Here is a 25,221-nt window from a genome sequence, read left to right as displayed (position 1 = left end):
ACGGATGGATTCCACATGCCTGGTTCCCACTGTGAAGCATGGAGGAGGAGGTGTGATGGTGTGGGGGTGTTTTGCTGGTGACACTGTTGGGGATTTATTCAAAATTGAAGGCACACTGAACCAGCATGGCTACCACAGCATCCTGCAGCGACATGCCATCCCATCCGGTTTGTGTTTAGTTGGACGATCATTTATTTTTCAACAGGACAATGACCCCAAACACACCTCCAGGCTGTGTAAGGGCTATTTGACCAAGAAGGAGAGTGATGGAGTGCTGCGGCAGATGACCTGGCCTCCACAGTCACCGGACCTGAACCCAATCAAGATGGTTTGGGGTGAGCTGGACCGCAGAGTGAAGGCAAAGGGGCCAACAAGTGCTAAACACCTCTGGGAACTCCTTCAAGACTGTTGGAAAACCATTTCAGGTGACTACCTCTTGAAGCTCATGGAGAGAATGCCAAGAGTGTGCAAAGCAGTAATCAGAGCAAAGGGTGGCTATTTTGAAGAAACTAGAATATAAAACATGTTTTCAGTTATTTCACCTTTTTTTGTTAAGTACATAACTCCACATGTGTTCATTCATAGTTTTGATGCCTTCAGTGAGAATCTACAATGTAAATAGTCATGAAAATAAAGAAAACACATTGAATAAGAAGGTGTGTCCAAACTTTTGGCCTGTACTGTATACTATGACTTTTTTGTGACTTTTTGTCACATACTAATTATGGCATTTTTATGACTTCTCAATGCAACTATACTGTGACTTTTTATGGCATACTATACTAAGATGTTTGATATTTTTATGGCATACTATAGTATGACATTTTTATGACTTTTATAACAAATTATACTAAGACTTTTTTGGCATACTATACTAAGACATTCTTTTTTACTTTTTGTCACATAATATACCATGACATCAATACAATGTCCTGTTTTCTCCAGAGTGATAACCTCAGAAACCAAAGATTTCCACATAGAAACAGAAGGAGGTTCGTCTCCGACCCATTTCACCATGATGACTTTCCTTGCAAGCATTAGAGTGATTGAACTACTTCTGTATGCTGTTTAAGAGAGTAAGGGATGTGTCCAGGCAGTTTTTTTGGGATATTATACTGTGACTTTTTTATGACCTTTTATTGCATATTGTGCTATGACATTTTTAGGACTTTTTATGGCATACTATACTGACTTTTTTCTTTTCTTTTTCTTTTACTTTTTATGACATACTATGCTATGACTTTTTTCTTTTCTTTTTTTTTTTTTTTACTTTTTGTGGCGTTCTATACTGTGACATTTTTGTGACTTTTTTGACATACTATACTATGACTTTTTTTTTACTCTTTATGACATACTATATTATGACTTTTTTTAAAACTTTTTCTTGCATACTATACCATGACATTTTTTTCACTTTGTCACATACTATACTATGACTTTTTATGGCATACAATACTAAGATGTTTGTCATATTTTTATAGTAAATTATACTATGGCTTTTTTGCATACTATACTATGACAATTTTTTCTTACTTTTTGATACATACTATACCTTTTTTATGACTTCTCATGGCAACGTATTATTACTTTTTATGGCATACTGTACTTTGACTTTTTTGTGATTTTTTTTTATGGCATACTATAGTATGACTTTTTGTGACTTCATATGACATGCTATAACATTTTTTTTACTTTTTATGGCATACTATGCTATGACTTTTTTTTTTTTTTTTTTTACTTTTTATGGAATTCTATACTATGACTTTTTTGTGACTTTTATGACAGTATGACTTTTTTTTTTTTACTTTTACTTTTTGTCACATACTATACTAATGACTTTTTTAAATTTCTCATCACATACTATACTATGACATTTTTATGACTTCTCATGACAACAATATGGCATTTTATTGCATACTGTACTAAGATGTTTATGATATTTTTATGGCCCTTGTCCTCGTCCTCGTCGTCCGCTTATCCGGGTCCGGGTCGCGGGGGCAGCAGCCTCAGCCTCAGCCTCAGCAAAGAAGCCCAGACAGTCCTCTCCCCAGCCACTTCCGTATGGCATACTATATTATGACTTTTTATGGCTTACTATACTATGACCTCTTTTGGCCAACAATATTTTGACTCTGTAAAAACTGCTTTAAAAAAAAAAAAAAAAAATGTTTGCAATCCTTCATGAACAACCACATTCCATCAATTTTTATGTAAATATGTTTATTTCAGACATGAATATATATATATATATTTTTACGTATATATTTATGAACATACAATGCACAGTTAGTGCAGACTATGAAGGTGAAGAGGTTCACAGATCAGTTAACCAAGGCAGGACAGAAAGGGAAGACCAGAGAGCAACACACACTGGCTGTGTCATGTCATGTGATATCTACAGTACACACCTCACATGCAGACAGAAGTAGTCAAGAATGTGTAGCCAGGATTTGCCAATTCAGGGAACCAATAAAATAAATTATCTTCAGCGTCTACACTTTATTATAAAACAGTGATGTGTCTTGACACATTTTATTATAACAGTGTGTGGGCTTACATGGAAAATTATAGTTGCAAGGTTTTGTTTTTTTTATGTGTATCACATCCCCGCGGTGTGTGTTGCCCTTAACAGTAAAAATATTAGTGAAGTGCAAATAAATGTAAAGGTCTCATCTCCTCTCACGGGAAAAAAACGAGTGCCAGAGACCTCATTTAGACAAGCCAGGAGCTCTTATTAGTCAAGTATATTATATAACCATTCATGGCTTTATGGAAAAATAATATTCTCATATTAACAATACTTATAAATGCAGGACATATGGCAATATATAAATACATATATATTTAGGTAAATTCCAGTGGAGCTTTTCACAGCTCAGATCCAGTTATGTTTGCTGGTCTGTCCGTCAATGTGAGTGGCCATGATCCTTTCAGTCTGAAGGCCAAGACTTACTGGGGCTGCTGGGGCTCTTCGGCTGAGCCTTCGGACTCCCCTGAAACACACAATGTGAAGAAAATGGTTTAAATGACGTTAAAATAATTATTTTGCTCTGCCATGGATTATATTTTAAGGTTAAGAGCCATTCAGTCTTGAAGGAAATTCTTCTGTATTGACTGTTAGTGTACCTAATTTGTATTGACATTGTAAGTTTAGATTAATTTAATGGGGATGTTTTTGTAGTGATAAAATATACGGTTTTCTGTCTCACCAGAAAACACAATCCACAGAGGCTTAGTAACACCTATAGGGGGCAGCAGTGCACCTTCAGTCAGTGCTGCCCACACCCAAACTGCAGCTTGGAGCGCAGCCGAGGAACTGATCCGACCCACTTTAAATACAACAGACGTTGCTCACTGTACAGCTATGTTGTAAGTTTGACCTGCACAGACTTCAGCCTGCTTGCATGCCATTTCCCAGCTGATCTAAAGCTGGTGGCTTTCTGACCTTTCAGCTTGTAAACCCAAAAATGAACCACGGCCATCTGAAAAGTGAACTCTTGACTCCAAATGTTGAAATATATTCTTTCTTTTTTTCCCAGACAGTTCTAACAAGATAAAAAACAGAACACGACAAGTCCGCATTAAAACTAAAGGTGACTTTCCCATGAGGTAGGCCATATTTTGAACTTTGTTTTGTTATGTCACTGTTTTTTAATACTTTTACAAGTGTGACTACCCAATCAATTCTCCACAGAGGAGACAGTGGGTCGGATGGTGGACTCACCACAGCAGGCTGGGTCTTTGCATAGTTCATATGGGCGTAGAGCAGTACAGCTGTGTCATTGTGAGACGCCTCCAGTGCGATTGACAGAGCATTGCTGCCATCCTACAGACAGAGGATAGAGGGAGAGACAGAAAGAGTGGGAGGGCAGAGAGAGTAAAAGTGAGTTTAATAAAAACATAAGAGAACAGAGAGCTTCATAGTTTGAGATGGACCATGTTACATCAGTCTTATGATGGATGTTGGGACAACTTGTTCATTCCAATCTGTTATGTCACTGTCATGCATCCTTGATTGGACAATAAACAAGCAGGACATTCACACGCCCTACATCTTCAGGATTTCTTTGATGTAATAGCAGAGAAAGTGCAATTACAAAAGCAAACACGTCAAGCAGGACTTGAATCCACAGTGAGCAATCCTGTGATTTAGACCCTATAAAAACTATTGGTAAGAAGTAATATGGTTTCATGTTATGCTGAAAAACCAGAAACTGAATCTTATTCGACAATTTAATCTTCTGCCATCCATGCAAATTTCTCTAGTTAAAATTAGAGGTGAAAAGGTGCATACATTTACAGTTAGGTACATAACTCAGTTTAGGGTTTAGTACATTTTCAGTACATTTTTTTCAACTATTGAATCAAAATGTCTGTTTAGGTTATTTAGTTATGTAATATTGGTCGATATGTTAACCGATATGTTTTTGTTTTCTTTAATTTCAAATACTGATATCAGTAGTGAGCACGACTGCAGCTGTAGGACACACACAACAGACTGAATTGTACACGTAAATAAACAGACGCATTAATTGGAGCAGTTGGGAGTGGTTTAGTCTGTTTGATTGTCTCTGCTTTTAGAGAAATAAATTCATTCAATTACCTTTCAACAGGTTAGAACATAGTTTTCGTCTGTTCCACTTTTGCTAACTGTAGCCACGACTTCCTGAGAAACCGAAACAAGAGATCAAAGGGCCCTGATGCACCAAGCCGACGGTCAGCTGTGCGTTAATATCAGGCCGATGGTGAGCACCCATCGTCCCAGTTTTTGCTGCATGCCCTACACCATAGGCACTAGTTGGCCCTGCCGGCTCTTTTTCAGCCAATTCAGCACGTTTAATCAGTGTCAGACCTGGCAGAGCCCATCAGTGAGTGAAATCACTCTGATTGGCAGTTCAGGTTAGTGCATGGCAACAGAAACACAAAGTGAGGAAAGCAAACAAAAAGCTAGAGTCAAGAGGGCGTGAGATCAAAGCAAACTTGTTATATTGGGTAAAATTGTGTTTTTAACCATTGAGCTCTTTAGCAAAAACAGTTCTTAATTTTTTTGCGTAATTGTTCACTAGCACACAGTAAATCCTGGCAGTCTTCCAGTTTCCCTTTTTGAATGACGAATACACACTACTGCCCACCTGCTGGTGTGGAGAGTTACTTCCTCTCAAACAGGCGCAGAATGTACGTAATAGTTGGCCACTGGCTGTAGTCTTTGCGGTGTGTTCTTGTGCAACTTTGGCCTTTGGCGCCACTAGGTCTTTGATGTCAATTTGGTGTGTCTGGGCCTTAATTTGCAGACTCTTCCAGTTTCTCATTTGCGTTCACTGTATGAGCTATACATCCAGGGGGCTAACCTGCATGGCGTGGTGTAGCTAACAAGCTTTCCAAGTGGAACTCTAATATGATGGCGTTTATTTTCCACACAGACGTAGACCATTTAAGACAACGTTAATTAGACAGAAATTTCATTTATAGAGTACCAAACCGACAGTTGTGTATCCTCACACTTCCAGTTAAAAGAATACATGAAATAAAAAAGGTTCAGCACTATTTTTTTTTTTTGACATGTAACTCCACTGTGTCTCACAGTCATGTTTGTCATTCTGTTCTGTGTTTTCAGAGGACAGCAGTAGTCAGCCCCCCCCACCCTCCCCCTTAGTCTACCTCTCCATCCAGCTGTGTTGCACTGAAACACAATCCAGGAGTTGCCTGCACTGAATGGCCAACTCATTCGTGGCACAGATGTGAATGCTCAAATATCTGTCTGCCTGGCCTTTCTTCAAGCATCCATACCAATCCTCTGTAAAATCGCTTTAAAGCACTCGGCTGTGCAGATTAACAAAAAACGAAACAAAAAAATGTCACAAGCAGCAGTGAGAGGAGTTTTGTTCCAGGGTAAGCATTCTGCTGTTTGAGAAAAGGAAATGATCATACTGACAGACTGATGCACTAACCCTATAACAATTTAATGGATTTTTGGATTTGTTGCGTAATACAAGTCAACTGGATGACAAAATCATAAAAGTCTGAAGCTTTTAGAGTCTAAAAGAAATTACTAATGGACTTTTTCCACCTTTTTTGTTGTTAGGACATTAATAGTTGCTGCTGACTTAGAGCATGTGGTGAAGTACGCAGAAGACTGGTGCAAGAGTCTGCAGGGCATGTTGTCTGAAATCTGCAAGTCTACAAATGTGAACACAGGAGTTATGGCTTTTTAATTCATCCCCTGGGGGCTTCTGAGTAGCCCAGTGATTGTGCTTCCTGTAAACAGCACTGATTTCAGTAGAAGGCAGATGAAACTAATCTGATCATGGCTCTTTAGCACTCAGCCTGTCCGTGCTAACAAAGAAAAACACGAAAGAAGAGAGGCAGAAAAAGAGGTGACAAGGAGAGGAAACTGCAGAGAACTATTTCCCATGAGGCGCCGTTTCCTGAGAACAGATTAAGCTGAATCCCAGACAAAAAAGTGCTCAGATATTTTCAGCAGTCAGAGATCCAACAGTTGGCTTCATCTGTAAGCTCAGGGTAAGTTACTTAAAGTTTCCCTCAGTGAGTGCATTAGCTAAATGTTAATGCCTTACATTATCAACAATGGATATGTCACAACCAGGCTGTTCCAGGAGCAGTTTGACGATCTCAGCACGGCCATGTTCACTTGCACACATGAGAGCTGTGGATCCCTCGTCGTCCTGCACGTTAACATCAGCGCCACACTCCAGCAGTGCCCGCACCATCTCCTGCCGACCATGGCTAACAGCTAGCATCAACGCTGTCTGGCCCGCCTGCAACAGTAAGGAAATATGAATGTAATTTCCTCCTAAGAGAATACAGCTGTTGTGAGGTTATCATATGGCTTACCATATTTATTTAGTGATGAGAAAATTTACACCTGAATAAATATTGCAAAACAGACAAAAAACACTGACCAGTACCAATGTTATTGTTCATCTATCTGAAACAATGTGAAGGAGGAAATTGTTTACTTTAACTAAAGATTAACTACAAAAGGTATTATTTATACAGATAAATTTCATTTTTCAGCCCTACACTACTTCATTTTTAAAGTCAAATAAATTTCAGCGAAGTGCTGCCAGTCTTCATAGCTCCTCAAAACTGTTGTGCCTTGCTTAAGAGCATTTCTGTTATTATGCAGCAATAATTTATTTATTCAACCCAAAATTTCCCTTGTAAGTTAAAGCTGACAGGTGAGTTTTTATAAAAACAACTTTTATATATATATAACATATTTGCTCAAGCTGTTTCTACATCCATACAGTAGTACATAAGACAAGTCTGTGGAAAAAAAACATGTTCCACCTCGTTGTGCTTCTAAAGGCATTTGTTAGAAAGTACTGTATGCTAAAAAAAAAAGTCATGAAAAAGTGATATTATAGTATGTCATGAAATATCATAGTATAGTATGTCATAAAATGTCATAGTATAGTATAACATAAAATGTCACAGTATAGTATGTCATAAAATGTCATAGTATAGTATGTCAAAAAAATGTCATAGTATATTCTGTCAAAAAAAAAAAGTCATAATATAGTCTGTCAAAAAATGTCATATAGTCTGTCAAAAAAGTCATAGTATAGTCTGTCAAAAAATGTCATAGTATAGTCTGTCAGAAAAGTCATAGTATGATCTTACATACTTGTAAGTATTTGAGTGTTACAGCTACTATGCTATTATTTTCCTATATGCAATGACGTGTATGTTGTGAACGAATGTATGCTGTTTAATGTAAAATCAATAAAAATTGTTAAAGAAAAAAGTCATAGTATAGTCTGTCAAAAAAAAGTCATAGTATATTCTGTCAAAAAATGTCATAGTATAGTCTGTCAAAAATGTCATAGTCTGTCAAAAAATGTCATAGTATAGTCTGTAAAAAAATGTCATAGTAGTCTGTCAAAAATGTCATAGTATATTCTGTCAAAAAATGCCATAGTATAGTCTGTCAAAAAAAATGTCATAGTATATTCTGTCAAAAAATGCCATAGTACAGTCTGTCAAAAATGTCATAGTATAGTCTGTCAAAAAATGTCATAGTCTGACAAAAAAAAGTCAGCATATTCTGTCAAAAAATGTCATAGTATAGTCTGTCAAAAAAAATGTCGTAGTATATTCTGTCAAAAAATGTCATAGTCTGAAAAAAAATGTCATAGTATATTCTGTCAAAAAATGTCATAGTATGTCAAAAAAAAAGTCATAGTATATTCTGTCAAAAAATGCCATAGTCTGTCAAAAAATGTCATAGTATAGTCTGTAAAAAAATGTCATAGTAGTCTGTCAAAAATGTCATAGTATATTCTGTCAAAAAATGCCATAGTATAGTCTGTCAAAAAAAATGTCATAGTATATTCTGTCAAAAAATGTCATAGTACAGTCTGTCAAAAATGTCATAGTATAGTCTGTCAAAAAATGTCATAGTCTGACAAAAAAAAGTCAGCATATTCTGTCAAAAAATGTCATAGTATAGTCTGTCAAAAAAAATGTCGTAGTATATTCTGTCCAAAAATGTCATAGTCTGAAAAAAATGTCATAGTATATTCTGTCAAAAAATGTCATAGTATGTCAAAAAAAAAGTCATAGTATATTCTGTCAAAAAATGCCATAGTACAGTCTGTCAAAAATGTCATAGTATAGTCTGTCAAAAAATGTCATAGTCTGACAAAAAAAATGTCAGTATATTCTGTCAAAAAATGTCATAGTATATTCTGTCAAAAAATGTCATAGTATAGTCTGTCAAAAAATGTCATATTACAGTCTGTCAAAAAATGTCACAGTATAGTCTGTCAAAAATGTCATAGTATATTCTGTCAAAAAAAGTCATAGTATAGTCTGTCAAAAAATGTCATATTACAGTCTGTCAAAAAATGTCATATTATAGTCTGTCAAAAATGTCATATTACAGTCTGTCAAAAATGTCATAGTATATTCTGTCAAAAAAAAAGTCATAGTATAGTCTGTCAAAAAATGTCATATTATAGTCTGTCCAAAAATGTCATAGTATAGTCTGTCAAAAAAATGTCAAAGTATAGTCTGTCAAAAAATGTCAAAGTATAGTCTGTCCAAAAATGTCATAGTATAGTCTGTCAAAAATGTCATAGTATATTCTGTCAAAAAATGTCATAGTATAGTCTGTCAAAAATGTCATAGTATAGTGTGCCAAAAAATGTCATAGTATAGTCTGTCAAAAATGTCATAGTATAGTGTGCCAAAAAATGTCACAGTATAGTCTGTCAAAAATGTCATAGTATAGTCTGTCAAAAATGTCATATTATAGTCTGTCAAAAATGTCATAGTATATTGTCAAAAAAAAAGTCATAGTATAGTCTGTCAAAAAATGTCATAGTCTGTCAAAAAAAGTCATAGTATAGTCTGTCAAAAAATGTCATATTACAGTCTGTCAAAAAATGTCATATTATAGTCTGTCAAAAATGTCATATTACAGTCTGTCAAAAATGTCATAGTATATTCTGTCAAAAAAAAGGTCATAGTATAGTCTGTCAAAAAATGTCATAGTATAGTCTGTCAAAAAATGTCATATTATAGTCTGTCCAAAAAATGTCATAGTATAGTCTGTCAAAAAAATGTCATAGTATAGTCTGTCAAAAAATGTCATATTATAGTCTGTCCGAAAATGTCATAGTGTAGTCTGTCAAAAAATGTCATAGTATAGTCTGTCAAAAATGTCATAGTATAGTCTATCAAAAAATGTCAGTCTGTCAAAAAAAAAGTCATAGTATAGTCTGTCAAAAAATGTCATAGTATAGTCTGTCAAAAATGTCATAGTATAGTGTGCCAAAAAATGTCATAGTATAGTCTGTCAAAAATGTCATAGTATAGTGTGCCAAAAAATGTCATAGTATAGTCTGTCAAAAATGTCATATTATAGTCTGTCAAAAATGTCATAGTATAGTGTGCCAAAAAATGTCATAGTAAAGTATGTCAAAAAAATTTCATAGTATGGACCGTTTCATTGCTTGGTCCCTGTTTACTTCCTGTCAGCTTCTGCATTAACATACATTCAAACAGGAAATACAAAGGGACCAATTTAGAATGTTTATGTTGTCCAGTTTGAAACGGTCCATAGTATGCCAAAAAAGTAGTAGTATAGTATGTCATAAAAAGTCATTGTAACGTATGTGATTTAAAAAATGTCATAGTATGCTATAATATGCCATAAAAAGTCATTGTAAATCATATTCCTGACATCACAATACTGAGTGAAGTTTAGACTACCGGTGAGATTAACAGGGTTAAAGCGTCACACATTGTTGGGTAGAAGCATATCTTTAAAGATCGATCTTCAAAGATAGGGGTTACAAATGAAGATCGGTTTGAATCAGATGAATCGATTGTTTTGACCCAGCCCTACTAAACGGTACACTAAAATATGTTTCTGAACTCATATTTGGCCAGCGCTGCCTAGTCAGTTAGACAGTTTGACTGAACTTCACAGTGACTGACATGATTGACAGCTGCTTTAGAGACCCCTCAGCTCTGATTGGTTGTTTTTGTCCATGCATGGTGGATTCTTGCAGATTACATTAGAAGAAGGAGGATGAGTGTGATTTTATTTACAGATTATATGTCTCATGTAATACTGTGTGGGTGTGTGGATTATAAAAGTTACCAACCACAGCTTTAAGGGGTGAAATTAATGACCTACACACAAACAGCCTGCTTCCCTGGCTCTGTCGGCCGCAGCTTCCCCTAAACAGTGCCAGGTGTAAATGTGGTCCCTAATTTAACATGGAGAAAACAGTTCTGAGAACAGCTTTGCTTTGAATTTCAAAACCTGAGTCACTAATTCAAAGAAAAAGTGTTTTTATAAATGTCACCCAGCACATAAACACCCCAGAGTCCATAAGCTGAACTTAAAACACAGCAGAAAATAGTACAACTTGAATTCCTGATTCCAAAATTGCATTGCGTGTCTCGTGTTTTGTTCCCCACAGCAACAATAACAGTAATTGGATTTATAGCCAGTGGTGCTATAAATTTAGAGTCCTATGACTTGGCAGTGTGAGAGCCTGTCAGGCGCCGTGTCCAAACACACACACTACACAACCTGATTAGATCAAGCAGAGAGATAAAACCACTTAAAAGTCAACAGATTCTTACAAATGTGTCACGTTGCGTTACACATTCCCCTAACTCAATCTAACCTATAACCAGTGAATAAACCAATTATTCATCTGGCTGAGAATGCAGTACTTCATTACAACACAGGAAGTACTCTTTTAACACGTCCCCTGCTTAAATAGCAGGCAACAAAGACGGCTTTTATCCCATGTTTTCTTTACCTTCACCTGTCAAGTAGGAATCAAGTACACATTCATTCATTTGTTTTGACTAATTTAAAAAGTAATTAAGTTGTATTTAACTTCTTTGAGTGTTTGTGTGTGTGTTGCTGCAAATGTTTTTGTGAGTGTCACACACTATAAACCAGCAGGGAGAAGCCAAGTTGAGATTCGGCAAAGGAATGCTGTAAAAACTCTCTTTCGAGTGCAATCTTAGTAACAGATCAAATTAGTGACTCGTTCACCTCACACTCTCTTATTTGGCTGTAATAGGTAGAACTGATTCTATGTTTGGTTTTATAGTGAATGATTTCACATCAGCAGTTTAAGTGGGATTAAATTCATTTAATAAAGCCAGCTGAGCCAGGATCGGCACTTTTTGTAAGTGATAAAATGCTTCAGGCTGTTGGAGCTGACTACAGACTCACTGTGAGTCTTTGTGTTCTTTTTATGGAAACATGTTGGTCATTCACACTTCTCAGGTGATACATTTTAAATAAAGAACTGTATATTGGAAAATATGTGTGTCACAAGTAATGACTTAATCCAATATGCACATTTTAGAGCATGAGAACAAATTTTAATAAGCTACATAATTATCAAAACCAGCATACACTGATAAATCTATTTAATCCCACGACTTTTATTGTATGGTTTTACTGGCAGGGCCTTTACATCAGAAGTGACACACACACACACACACACACACACACGAGAGGAATGACTAACTGTGGGAACACTGAGGGAGTCACAGAAAGTGGCTACAAGCAGCATGTTAGGAGTAAACAACACAGTCAAGTGTTGTGTCTAGTTCTGCGATGACCTGACGATGACTTGCCTGGCTGGCCTTGGCGTTGACGTTGCCCTGACTGAAGAGCCTCTTGACCACAGCCATGTCCTCCTCCTCCTTCACAGTAGAGAGAGCAGCCAGCATGATGGCTGTGTAGCCCGCCTTGTTCTGCTTATCCACGTTGCACACACCTGCGGGAAACATGCTTAATACTGTACTGTACTGTAAGTACTGTGTACTTTAGCATATATGCAAGGTCACAGATACGCAGAACACATTGCTACTTGCATATAGATACATATACATTTACACTGAGTTGCTAGTTTATTAGGTACAGCTAAAACTAATGCCATCTAAAACAACAGTCAGTTTTATTCAAGAGAATATATATTAGAATTGGTTTCACAGGGTTTTACAGGTCTAACATAAAGCTTAGTTCTCCAGCAGGCTAACGTCACCTGTCCTTTAACAAGACTGTATTTCTTCAGGTAATTAAGCATAGTAGTCCTTTCACACTACTATGACAGTGTGTCCATATAGGGTTTCAGAAAGGCACTGGTGTCAGGCAAGCAATCATATATTAGATGGGGTGGGACTCATCACCCTGGTAACCAAGAAAATGGAGAAGAAGCTTGTTCTGCAGCAGCTGATCACTGACAATCACTGGTTACTGCTGTTTGATGCAGCGCTGAAGGAGCATCTCCTTAAGCCACTCTCCTCCTTTTCTCTTTGCCTGGTTAGCACGAGCTAGCACAGCAGCAGCTAACAGCCGACACCGAGCCGTTAAACATTCCCAACAAACTCACATGGACACTGAAACAGCTTAACACTCTCTATGTAGTAAATGTTGGGTGTAGCCGTGCAATGCTAACAGTAAGCCCTGTCACTGCATATACAACTTTCCTGGGCACGTAGCAGTGATCTCATGATAAACAGAGACAGACTGTAAAACAGAGGGACAGGGAGACACAGCACCTCTCTTTATCCTCTTACAACAATTAACCATTAACATTATAAGACATTGATGTTTTGTTGAGTTTAGGTTGAGTTGTGATTTTTTTTTTTTTTTGGGACTGTTTAACAGCATGGTGTTGGATGTTAGCTACTGCTGCAGCTGAGTAGCTCATGCTTACCCAGCAGATGTTAAACTGACTGTTTACCCAGGAGGATGGCAGCTCTGGAGATGGCTTTAACAGAAAGTCTGATAATCCGGCTAGAGGACAGGATGGTCTGGGATCAGACCAGCACAAAAAGGATTGAATGCAGATATCACTTGACTGGAGACATTTGGATACTACTTGGTACCAAGTTGTTTCGGTCAATATCTTAAAGGTATCAAGTGCTGATTCCTAGGCTTGGGTGTAAATACAAGAAATTGGCTCGCAGACATTGGGTTCCCAGACGTGAGGTCCACAGTTGGACCCTTCTCAAATAACTGCTTGCGTTATTACCAAGATTATCTTCATAGCCTGTTTGCTAGCATTTTATAGTGTAGTGTGTATTATTCTCAGAGGGTCACTGACCTGTGTCCAGCAGCAGCCCCACCACACCAAAGTTGGAGTGGGAGACACTGTAGTGGAGAGCTGTGTTGCCGTTGCCATCCGTCATGTTGACTACATGCTCCAGCAGCACCGAAGATACCTCCGAGAACGCCATCAGGTAGTCTGAGACCCGTGAAGGCTGAGCCATCTTGGCGCTGGAGATGCGGAACCACTCGAGCTGGACTGTGTGGGTGCTGGAGAGCTGAACATGAGGGTGGGAAGTCATATCATCTATAAGTATCCATTACACACAGACACAGCATCTGGAGCGTATTCATCTCAGCAGGTAGACAATAATAAAGCTGTATTTTACTAGAGTTGGTTACTCACCCACATTTTCTCATAATATGGTGAAATTAAAAACAGCTGTGTAAACAGTGTGTTTTGGCAGAGTCAAACTGTATCTGATGTGTATATTATCCTAACATTTCACTGAATGTCAAGGGAAGTTTTTTTTAACCATCCGTTGTTAAACTCAACAATGATCCCGTTCCCAGGTCTTTTCTCAGTCTACACACCTGTTATTGTCCCATGAGGCTCCTGTTGTTTATAATTAACGTTTGCTGGTGCCTAAAATATCCCTAAAACATCAAATACAGTCGCACAGCTTTCATCAACTTTAAGTAATTACGATTTTGCACTATTTTGAAAAATGAGTAGCTTGATGAAAGAGTAAAGAAGCATGCAGGGACGCACCACTTCCTTACTCTTCAGTGTTTTGACATCATCGTTCAGGTGGTTCTTCATAATCAGGCACGCTTCACGCATTTTCGAGCTCAGCTCAAACCTGTAAAAAAAACACGTCAGTCAATGTGTTCAATGATCAGATTTGATCTTTGAGATGTAAATCGCAGCTCTGCACTTTAATCAGGAAACTTATTTCTGAAAGTGCATTCAGCAGTGTAGCAGCTCGCAAAATGTACTCTTTGGTACTAAGTAACAGCGTACTTCTCTTTCACAGCATCAGATGAATAATTTGTGGCTCTCAGGGTTTCCTCATCAGTGTCACTCTCATCCAGGTTGACGTTTCTTTCCTCCTCTGACGTTTCGTCGTCCAGAGCCACCTCGTCCTCCTCAGTGCTGTCCAAGCACTCGCCTTCTCCACTTTCTCCAGAAGAACTCCCATCCTCCTCCTCCTCTTCTTCCTCCTCCTCCTCCTCCTCCTCCTCCTCCTCCTCCTCCTCTTCTTCTTCACTGGATGTAGATTCATACCTGGGGGAAACACAGATATGTGGTGGAATAAAGTGCAGCTTGGGCTGTTGAAATTTTAGGCACTCTGATGGCTCCTTTTTTCAGTAGGCAACACGATAAGTGAGGAAAATGTTTTTTTGCTACTTGTCAAACCTTTAACCTGGTCACAATTGATTCAGTTTGACTACTCGCCAACTGTGTCAAACTGCGTCGCCCTACAAGTGTCTGTCAGGTGAGGAATGACAACTTACAGAAAGCTTGACACCTTGTGGGAATTGCACTCTGTCACTGATGCTAGTGCTGTTAGCATAAGTTAGCAATTTTGGTGGACAACTGTACAGTTTAATGTGGAAGTCAGATGGAAAGATTTTGTTTTATGCGTGCACCTTTCCTGTGCTGCTCTCAGTGAGAAGCTCTGCTCTAGACCGTCTGCCGCTCTTATTTTATTTTTACTGTGGTAAAAAATAATATAAGGTTTCGTGTTACCCACCCTCCATTTAGAATACCAACAAACTGCAGGCTCTTCTTGCCAGTGGTGCGATTCTCGCCTGCGTTACTCCCATCCTTCCTCTTCATGATTGATTTCAGCATACCTGTTACCGCGAAGGAAGCAGATTGATCAAACATTAGTTCAAACAAAGAGAAACACTCACACATGACGTAAACAAAATCAGTCTGTCACTGGGGGATTGAGCCATCTCTTTAGACTATGACATTTTTGCTTTCTAGTAGAACTGCTTATGAAACCAATTTGTTTTTTCAATAGCTGTGTTCATTTTTCAGTAAATATACTTCATATCTGAGAGGGTATTTCTGTAATTTCTGAATACTGACAAATAATTTTCAAGGAAAAAATGATGTTATTTCTAACTTATTATATTAGAAAAAGACATTACAGAGACATACAATCATAATTAATCATGAGTGTGACCTATTGAGTCTTTGATCCAGTGCACACAGGTCAGCTTGTCATGCAATAATGTGAAACTGCCTGCAGGCAAACACAACATTCAGCATACATGCAAGTGTCCACTAAAAAAATGAAGACTTAATATTTACTTGGTTATAAATGAGATAGTTCTTTGAAGCTAATTCCTATTTTCCCTTTACATTAGTATCAGATTACAGGTGCTGTAGTTGACAAAAACAGAATTGATGGAAGAAACTTTGACCTATGCATACAAACATTTTGGAGACAGAAAATTGGCGACACAGATGGTGAGGTGGAAGCCTGATTGTAAAAATTGTTGAATATGTTTTGGCGCATGCCGTTTTTGGTTTCTGTCTGTACATACATTCTTAGTATGGATCCTAGGCATTGTTTTCTAAATGAGACCCCTGATGTGTCACCCTTCACCGAAGGCAAATACCTTGAAGTTCTCACCTGTCTTGGTGCTGCTGGCTGCAGTCTTCTCTTCTCGATCTTCCTCTTTCTTCTCAGCCATACAGACCACCTCCTCTCCTGGTGAGACCTTGTAATCAGCGATGGTCAACTGTCTCTTCTTTGGGACTGTAACTTTCTGCTCCTCCATCTTTTCCTCAAACAAGATCTCCCACTGGCTCGCAGTGCTGACCACTGCAATGAGAGCTGGTTCTTCTGTCTCTGCTACAGCATCAGTCTGAGTGCCTTGTTCCATCTGAGCTACCTTTAGGCTCTCACCTACACATGCATCGCTTACCTCAGGACGACACAAAACTGCAGCATGCTTTACCGCAGCAGTCAATGTCTCTACTTGGGCATTCGTCATGTCTGGTTTTGCAAGAACCCCCTTCTCAAACGTGACTTTGGAGGTTTTCTCCTCCACCTGGGCTTTAAGGAGCCCCATGTCTTTGTCGGCCGCACTCAACCTGTCCTCCAGAGCCACAATGGACTCCTGCTGGAATTTAATGGTGTCCTGTAAGGTGTCAATCTCCCGCTGTGCTTCGCTGGTCAGCCCAAGTAGTGACTCCATAACCCAAACCTCAGCCTCCTCTGTCTCCACACTGGCCTGTACTCCCTCCTCATGAACCAGAGGGACCTCAGTTTCTGTGCCCCTCTCACAAACGTTTACCTCAGTGCCCTCAGAGGCATCTTTCACACCCTGGCTGTAATAGAAAACAACAGAGTCCATCGGCACATCGTCCCCAACAGCCACTGATTTCTTCTCAACGACGGGAACTTTTTCTGGAGCTTTTATCAAGACTTTCGGTGAAGCTTTTGTAGCTTTCTCATCCTTACACTCAAATTTCTCAGCCAGCCTTTTCAGCTCCCCAGATTTTGTGAGGGGTTTATGTCCAGGTGAAGTTGGTGCAGCCAGTCGACTGTGGATACTGTGGTCAGACTGAAGGGTCTCTGTGGTTTGGGTAAAAGATTCTGTGGTCTGTTGCTTCTGCTGGGCCTCCTCCATGGCTGCGTTCTTCTCCTGCAGGGCTAACAGGAGCATGTCTTTCTCTGCACGAAGCTTGGCCACCTCTTTCTCAAGTGCAGGAACACCTTTTACCCTCTCTTCCATCTCCTTCAGCTGTTTCAAGGCTGTAGCCATCTGCTCTCTAACCGTCTGCAGCTGGCTGGGTGGGATTGGTGTCATTGTGGTGCCAGCAGCTGGAGTGCTGCGCCCAGAGGTCTGAGGGCTGGGTTTAGTCAGGCTACTCAGCAGAGGCTGGGTGGATGGAGAGGGTAAGCGCTGTTTGGGAGGATCTGTGAGCTGGATGCGCCCCCCGTTCTGGTGCTGGTGGGTTTGTTCCTGCTGAAGCCGCCGGCTGGTTTCCAGAAGAGTCCGCTCCACTCTGGGGTTGCGCTGCGGTGGAGGAGGTGGCACTTTGGCTCCAGCTGACAGGGGAGGAACATTGAGGAGAGTCACGGGGGAAATACAGAGTCCTTCACAAGGTGCTGACCCAAGGCGGTTTCGTGGTGGCGGTGGCGGAGGCGCTCTGCCATCCTCACTGGCCGGGGACGCCAGAGACTCTGTGGATGTCCAGCCACTGGTACGACCACCTACACTCCTCTGAGAGAGTTTGACCCCTCGGCCAGAGCGGCGGGAACCGATGGGTGCCCGACGGAGATTGTGCCCACTTTCTATCTCTTCTACATATTTGAGGAAGTCCAGATCCAGCTGGAAACCATACGGAGTCTGGACGGAGTAGGAGCCTGACTGGTCAGCCTCCTCCTGGCTGGGGTAGATGAAAGGAGAGCCCAGATCTGAAGGGAAAAGGACATGTGACCGGACAATATGGCTATGAACTTAAAGGTAGCCTTTGAAGCTTCAATATGAATGAATAAAAGTTCTGCTTACATTCAGTGTTTTTCACCAAAATGCATAGTGTGGAATCAAGTCAAACAAACACATTAAATGTACTTCTTGTCTCATAAAACACTTGCAAAGCCCATTTTTAAAAATGTTTTACACCTGCATTATTTGGGATAATAAACTACTACTTCTTCTATGTGCCTCAGGGTGCTTTCAGACCTAGAGTTGTCGTGATTTGGTCTGAATCAGGGACTAATTTATTTACACAGTTGCATAATTGCCTAGAGTTGGTTCGTGTTCTCACGGCAGTATTTACAAGTGGATCAGATCAAATGCCTGCGTGAGAAAGCTGCTCTTGATTGGTCAGAATTTCCATGCGGGAAAAATCCAGGACATAAAAACGTTGAAGAAGAGTACGCTTGCAAGATAAATGTGACACTTTCTAATGTCACAATGGAGGGACACTATGAGGGTTGCAATTGTTGTTTTAACACCTGCCAAAACGAATCGCACTTAGATTCGAACAGACTTAGATTCGACTTGAGTTCGATTGAACCGAACCAAACAGGGCAGGTTTGAAAGCACCCTTAGTGTTAATACAGTATATCTCATATTCAATTTCAAATATATTTTGTTTCTTGTGGTTTGACAGCACTGTGATTCCATCTGAACCATTTCAATGTGGTGAACTAAACAAAAATTATTTGGCTTATTACAACAGTAAATTGAAACACTACCGCACCCTGCAACACCCAAACCACATCTCAAAGTCTAAATATTGACATGTTCAATATTATAAAAGAAACTGGGATATGAGAGACAGAAAACAAGAGCATCTTCATGCAGTTCCTTACCAGGCAGCTTTGGGTTAACTTGCACTGACTGAGTCATTTTTCAGGAGTGGGACCTTTCAGCACACAGCTTCAAATCAACACCTGACTAAAGAAAACACACGGTGACATGAATGCATTTGTCATGACTGCACTTAACAAAGAGGAAGGAAAAGGATCATAGTTCTAAAAACACTGCACAGTAGTTTGGTGAAAACATCGGCACAAGTTCATCACTTGTTACCTTCGGACTGTCAGCCTGTGTTGTGAGTTTATATTATTTTGTAAGCATCAAAATCATTCTCTAAATGCTCCCATGTTTTTGGTCATAGGAGACACAACAAACAAGTGGCTCCTTGCTCTCACTTTGATGGCGGACACAGATGCTTCTTTATAGGAGTTGTAAACGTACTACAAAGTGCAAAAGTGCCTCAACAAGTTTATGAGTTTTCTTTTGGCTCCTTAGCACGTGTGACTGAATTCAAAAGAAGGTGAATTCCTTTCCTTTCCTTTCAGAGATAAAGTGGGTTGGTTAAATGGACTGTTTGCTTTTCCTCTTTAGAGGTTTTGAAAGATGTTGAGCCTGACATCATCTGTACCTCTGTGTGTGAGTGTGTGTGTCTTCAGCTTTCAAGCTTTTGTACTCTTTACTAGAAGTTGCTTGAGCTTTCAGATCTCTGCAGTAGACTTTCTTAACTATAAGAGACGTTTTGAGTCACTAAGAGTGCAAGATGCGTGCCTGGAATTCAGATCGACATTTGTGTGCGAGTGTGTTATGTAGAGAAACTTCTGGCACTCACAGTGAAGTTGGCGGTCAGGGAAAACACCTCAGAACAAAGTCAAGAACAAAGAGTTGAACAGTGTCCAAAAACCACAAGACAGCTGCTACATTAATGACAGCTTCACACCATCCATCTGTAATGAGAAACCACAGGATTCTTGTCACATACATACTGCCCCAGTGGGAAATCCAACATTCTGTTTGTCTCATGTGTCTGAATAAATACATTGTATGCCCAAAGAAACTAAAGGGCCCTGAAACACCAAGCCGACATTCGGCTGTCAGGCCGTCAGTAACGGTCTGTCACCCTTGTTTTTGTGGTGTGCCCACACCATTGGCAGTAGTTGGCCCTTGTTGGCTTTTTTTAGCTGATTTAGCATTTGTGTAGACATCAGATATGATGGAGCCCGTCGACAAATTAAGTCACTCTGATTGGCAGTTCAGCTCAGGGCACATGAGGAGAAACGGAAGTGAGCAAACAACTAAAGTCAAGTTTTATTAGTGAATAGTAAATATCCTTTGTTCTGTCAACATCAGGTTGTGATGTTAATGTGCTAACTGACTATCGTCTTGATTCCGTCCTGTCAATCTTCTGGTTGCCCTTTTTGAATGATGAATACAGACTAACGCCACCTGCTGGTATCAAGAGTTATTTCCTCTCACGCAGTCGTAGAACATGTATACTTGTTGTCATCGTTGGCTGTAGTATTTGCGGTGTCTTGTTCAAGTGCAACTTTTTAGCCGAGACACTGGATATTAGGCAACACAACAGTCAGCCTTTGTTGTCACTAGTTGATGTCAGTTTGGTGTGTCTGGGCCTTAAACTACGTTGTAAAACAATGCAAAACAACAACAGCGACTTTATTCTAACATTAATTTTTTTAAACAATATTCTAGTTTTAAGTAGGAAGCAGTACATAACATCTGACTGAGACTGAAGCTAACTGATTTCTACTCTTCATCATCTTTAAAGGAATACTTACCCACAAGATGACTGTTTCTATATCAGTTACACACCGTGTTACCTTGAATTCATTAAGAAAACTGTTTTTATTGCATGCCACAACATTAAACGAAGAATCCAAAAATGGCAAACATTCTCAATGAATTGAAGTCATAGGCAACCATATTTAACAACATCAAAACACCAGTTTACAAACTCTCACCAAACTCGTGAAGTATAATCCAAGTGTCATTTACCCAGTCGTATGCTCCATACTTCCCAAACACATGCATTTTCGCTAAAACCTTACTATTTAAAAAACTTTTGTACGAACAGTCCTACGCACAGATTCAAATACGTGCTTGCCCATGTGCACTACTCATATGTTGAAGAGTTTTAAACAGTTAGGTTGTAATGCATGTGTTTTTTACTACAATTCATCAAGAATTTTCTCAGTTTTTGGATTCTTTGTTCACCGTGGAGGCATGTGAGAAAAACAAAGTTTTCTTCACATATTCAAGTTAACACGGTGAGTAATTGATATGCAAATAGCCAATATCTGGGTTAAGTATTCCTTTTAGAGACAAACGTGATCTGTTCAAAATGTCTCAATAGAATCAACAATGCTCTTCAGTTTGATCCAAACAAACAAACTGTGCTTCAGGAAAAGAGCCGAGAGAGCTCATAACACCAAGTTGAAAACTGCATTTAACTGGACACTGTCTGGATAATTGTATACCCATTACAGAGAAAAGATGGAAACGTTGACTGTAATATGACACACTGTAACTTAACACAGTAAAATGAATGCTGTTATGTTGCAGAGAAGGTTACCTCTCTCAGCCGCTCAGTAAGTGATTCATGCAGCTGGAGTTCAGGCTGGTTCCCTTCTTCCTGCCGCACTCAGCCCTGGGAAAGAGAAAACACCCACCATCAGATCTCACACATCAACAGCAGTGTACAGCACATTATTATTTATATTATACAGACATGTGACAAAATAAATAACAACCCTGAATATAAATAGGAGACCAGCATAATGGATGCAGATACTTCTACGAGAATATATGCCAACAAGCACTGAAGCTGCTCAGGAGGATTGTGGCGGCCCAACACCTTCCAACAATGTGCATGTCACAGTTTGTCACCTATGTGTAAATAGTACACAGATTGGGCTGCACCGAATCGTTGGCTCCAAAGCTTCATTTGTAATGTTGGCATCATATTCTAAAGCAACATTCAGATGGTGCATGCCTGTTCATTCTGTTTAAGCTCGACATTTCTGCACAGCTCCAGATAAACATAAGGTAAAATGGTAAATGCACTTGTATAGCACTTTTCTAGTCTTCTGATCACTTGCTGGCTCCAACACATTCACACACTAGTGGCCAAGGCTACCATACATAGTGCCACCTGACTCAATACATCAGTTTATTACCCCAAAAGTCTTTCCAGCTGTTGCTCACCAGGAAGTGTGTTATTTTTCTATCTTTTGCAGAAATACATACATCTTTTTTTTTTTTATCTCAAAATTAAGAAATGATGAGAAACATCTCCAGGGTGTACAGCATGAAGAGAGAAGTCAGAGAAGCTAGAATAAACAGCAAGAATGAAAAAGCATTAACACTGGACAACAGGATGCTAGTGTAAACTCTGACACGATGTGCGTCCATCTGCACCGCCACACACCTCACTATCACAGGTGTGAAGGTTTACTAAGTAAATTACAGAGTTGCTGTCCATGTGGGTCATGTAAAGCCGATGTTTTTTGGGTGTAAAACTTTTAAAACACAGAGAGACAAAGATTCATGCAGCAGAAAGACAGATACACTGTGTCTTTAAAACACGTACAGTCTCAGATACTGTAACATGTACCCCCGACCCCCCTCCATACACTCAAACACGCAAACATACGTGCAGTCATTCATTTTGTTTCAAACACACACACAGATGTGTTTTCCAGCAGCCTCAGGCACATTCCTAACACATGCTGTTGCAACACGCTGGTCGTCCTTCTAGCTGACTGACTACTGATAACCTATAAACACACACACACACACATCACCTGTCAGCTCAGACTGCGGCAGACAGACAGTTTATTGTTAAAGTAAAGACCAGAACATTTAGACAGACAGAGGACTAATTACCACAGGTTATATGATGGAGTTATTCTGGACAATAGCTGAGTTTAAACACTTGGTGAAAAGGAACAAGACTTTTCTCTCACCGATAACGATGTTTCTGCTCAGCATCAGCCGCCACTCTGTTTCTCCTCAGCGTTTCTGTCAGTTTCTGACTCTCAGGTCAAAACACAGTGAATGTGATGCTGCAGCAGTCGAGCCAATCACACACAAGTTATACAAAAGAGGTTTTCAAAGATGTGGTCTGACCTTGTTGGCTTACTTTGGTCTGAACCAGAGGGAGGTGGTAGTTTACTGTAGTTTGAGTTTGTTTAGGATCAAACACGAGCTAACCAGAGCTTATAAACAAGTCACATGACTCAAAGGCGGTTAGTTTATTGGGCAATTTTAGCGGCATGTAATCCTGTCTGGATGGAAGAGGTTTAGATGTTGAAACAAATCTGGCTTCAGTTGATGAAACTTAAGCTCCTTCTCTGCACTCTTGTTCCACATATATCATCAGATGTGTTTTAGTGACATCTGCAATACGGTTGGATTACACTGCTATTTATATTAAAAAAAAAAGGTACAGTATATCTCCTTTGATGTCTTACTAAAGCAGGATCGTATCAGACTGAACTTGTTCCAGTACAGCTGCGACACAGTTTGTATCAATGACAACAAACTATGTATCTTTAAAGATAAAACAAAGAGCACATGCACTTCTGGCGAGGTTCTGCTCTAACATCATCATTATTGGCTCACAGAAATGCACACAGCACCATGTTTTCTATGCGTTAATAATTATGACTGTATGCAGGCACTACGTCATTCATAGTTTGATAACGACCCCAAATTTAACATTGCAAACTAATGCCAAGTACATATGATGATGACAGTTTTACTCAGACATACTGCAAACTGTCAGAGCTCTAACAAGTATTAAATGCATCTCTATACCACTAATTTATGTATCTTTATTGACCAAAATTCAGGTGACATCTTTAAACCAGGATAAACGTCTCATAGGACCAAAAAGCTGCACAAAGATGTAAATTTTGAGCTATTTCCACTACAGGAACTTAACAAGCGGTAACTTGGCGTACAGCCATCGCCACGGGTTCTGCTTCTGTTTCCACTAATGTTATTTTTCTAATATATCTGGAGATAAATTTCATCACTGCTTAAGATGTGGTACTAAATCCAAACACTGCCATCAATAAAGCAGGATGTGTGTGTGTCAATGTACAGATGACACAACAACACAGTGGAAACACAGAGTGGAATGAAAGCTTTACAGGTTACAAGTCATTCAAAAGACCCTTTAATATGCCAACTGAGTCCATGAGTATACAAGTATTGTATTTTAAGGCTGAGTTTAACCGCACTAAACTAACACCATCTACACCATTATTATCATGAAATAGTATCTTGGCATGTCACAATACCAGAGATTTAGTAGTCGATAACGATAGCAGTGAAATTCCACAATTCTCAACAGCAAATTTACAACAGTAAAAACAAAAACAAAACTATAAATCCTGCTTAAACATGCACTCCTTTATTAAAAACATTTAAATTTCATGCATTCCTGATGAGCCGTCTGGAAAACAAAGTACTAGTCTCTGTGGGTTCATGAGATTTTGTGGGCAAACAAGCCTCAATTTTTATATAGCTGACAGTACGTTAACACACCTCTCCATTGTTGTTATTCAGCACATGTGCATGTGAGATATGACAGTTGGTCTTTGTGTTAGGCTGTTTGTCCCGCCCCTCCTTCACTGTGAATGGACGGATGGTGTCAAAGTGACGAGTGCACTGTTAACCTGAAGAACACTTCCATCTCTGCAGTGTTTCACTTTATTGTTAAGCTATTTGACTGAAAGCAAATATACCATAAACTCAACAACAAAGTGAAACACTGCACAGATGTAAGTGTGCGGAAATCTTTTTCGACCAGTTTGAACTTACTGATGTTTCCAGCACCTTGCCAAGACCAAGGCGGGTGGAGCAGTGGTTGTTCTGCATCAACTCTCTGTGACCAGGGGGAAAAAAACACCAAACATGCAGAGCTCAGTGAAGAACAGACGCTCAGCACCTCGTCACACTGCTGGCGTTTGTATCATAATGTAAAGGCTAAACTGTCGCTGCAGCTGCACTTCTGACTATGTTCAATGTGTTGTTGTTCTTCCTGGTAAGTGTTCTTCTTTTGGCACTAAACAGCTGACTAGAACATTTGTAGGTGTTTATGTTGCCTCTTCAGGTCCATAAGAATCGCATCTCCAGTGCCATCAGTACTGCAGAAAAAATGAGTGCTGTCACGTTTTCAGAATCATCAGTTCTCATGTCATCCCTAAAAGTGTTTTAAACTTTTCTTGAAGTGTCCAAAGACACAATTATGCACTTTAAAGTCTCGATCAGTCGTCCACAGCAGCAAACAAAAAACACGAAGGGCAACCAAAAAGATGGCTGCCTCTCTTAGGGGCTGAGAAGTA

General features: G+C 39.4%; 1 protein-coding gene and 1 long non-coding RNA gene across 5 annotated transcripts in view; one reads left to right on the top strand and one right to left on the bottom strand.

Annotated features, from left to right (window-relative positions):
* LOC117254145 (uncharacterized) overlaps window positions 1-3,707 on the top strand; it is a 39,409-nt gene extending 35,702 nt beyond the window's left edge. Inside the window, exon 3 of the long non-coding RNA XR_004501455.2 lies at window positions 3,540-3,707. This is a non-coding gene — a long non-coding RNA (uncharacterized LOC117254145). The remainder of the gene's footprint in view (window positions 1-3,539) is intronic.
* kank3 (KN motif and ankyrin repeat domains 3) overlaps window positions 2,204-25,221 on the bottom strand; it is a 40,302-nt gene continuing 17,284 nt past the window's right edge. Inside the window, exons 2-13 of one of the 4 annotated variants that reach the window (XM_033622179.2) lie at window positions 21,441-21,515; window positions 19,683-19,797; window positions 18,907-18,991; window positions 16,210-18,003; window positions 15,316-15,418; window positions 14,583-14,846; window positions 14,331-14,421; window positions 13,617-13,836; window positions 12,142-12,284; window positions 6,576-6,776; window positions 3,725-3,826; window positions 2,204-2,993 (exon numbers count right to left, since the gene is read on the bottom strand). In XM_033622179.2, the coding sequence (XP_033478070.2) occupies window positions 2,931-2,993; window positions 3,725-3,826; window positions 6,576-6,776; window positions 12,142-12,284; window positions 13,617-13,836; window positions 14,331-14,421; window positions 14,583-14,846; window positions 15,316-15,418; window positions 16,210-18,003; window positions 18,907-18,943 (3,018 nt within the window). In that variant the 5' untranslated portion in view covers window positions 18,944-18,991; window positions 19,683-19,797; window positions 21,441-21,515 and the 3' untranslated portion in view covers window positions 2,204-2,930. The remainder of the gene's footprint in view (window positions 2,994-3,724; window positions 3,827-6,575; window positions 6,777-12,141; window positions 12,285-13,616; window positions 13,837-14,330; window positions 14,422-14,582; window positions 14,847-15,315; window positions 15,419-16,209; window positions 18,004-18,906; window positions 18,992-19,682; window positions 19,798-21,440; window positions 21,516-25,221) is intronic. The other 3 variants (XM_078168875.1, XM_033622180.2, XM_078168876.1) reach the window with 3 other exon arrangements.

This window comes from Epinephelus lanceolatus, chromosome 6, assembly GCF_041903045.1.
Source record: "Epinephelus lanceolatus isolate andai-2023 chromosome 6, ASM4190304v1, whole genome shotgun sequence".
Classification (NCBI taxonomy): domain Eukaryota; kingdom Metazoa; phylum Chordata; class Actinopteri; order Perciformes; family Serranidae; genus Epinephelus; species Epinephelus lanceolatus.
This window is presented reverse-complemented; position numbering and strand designations above follow the sequence as displayed.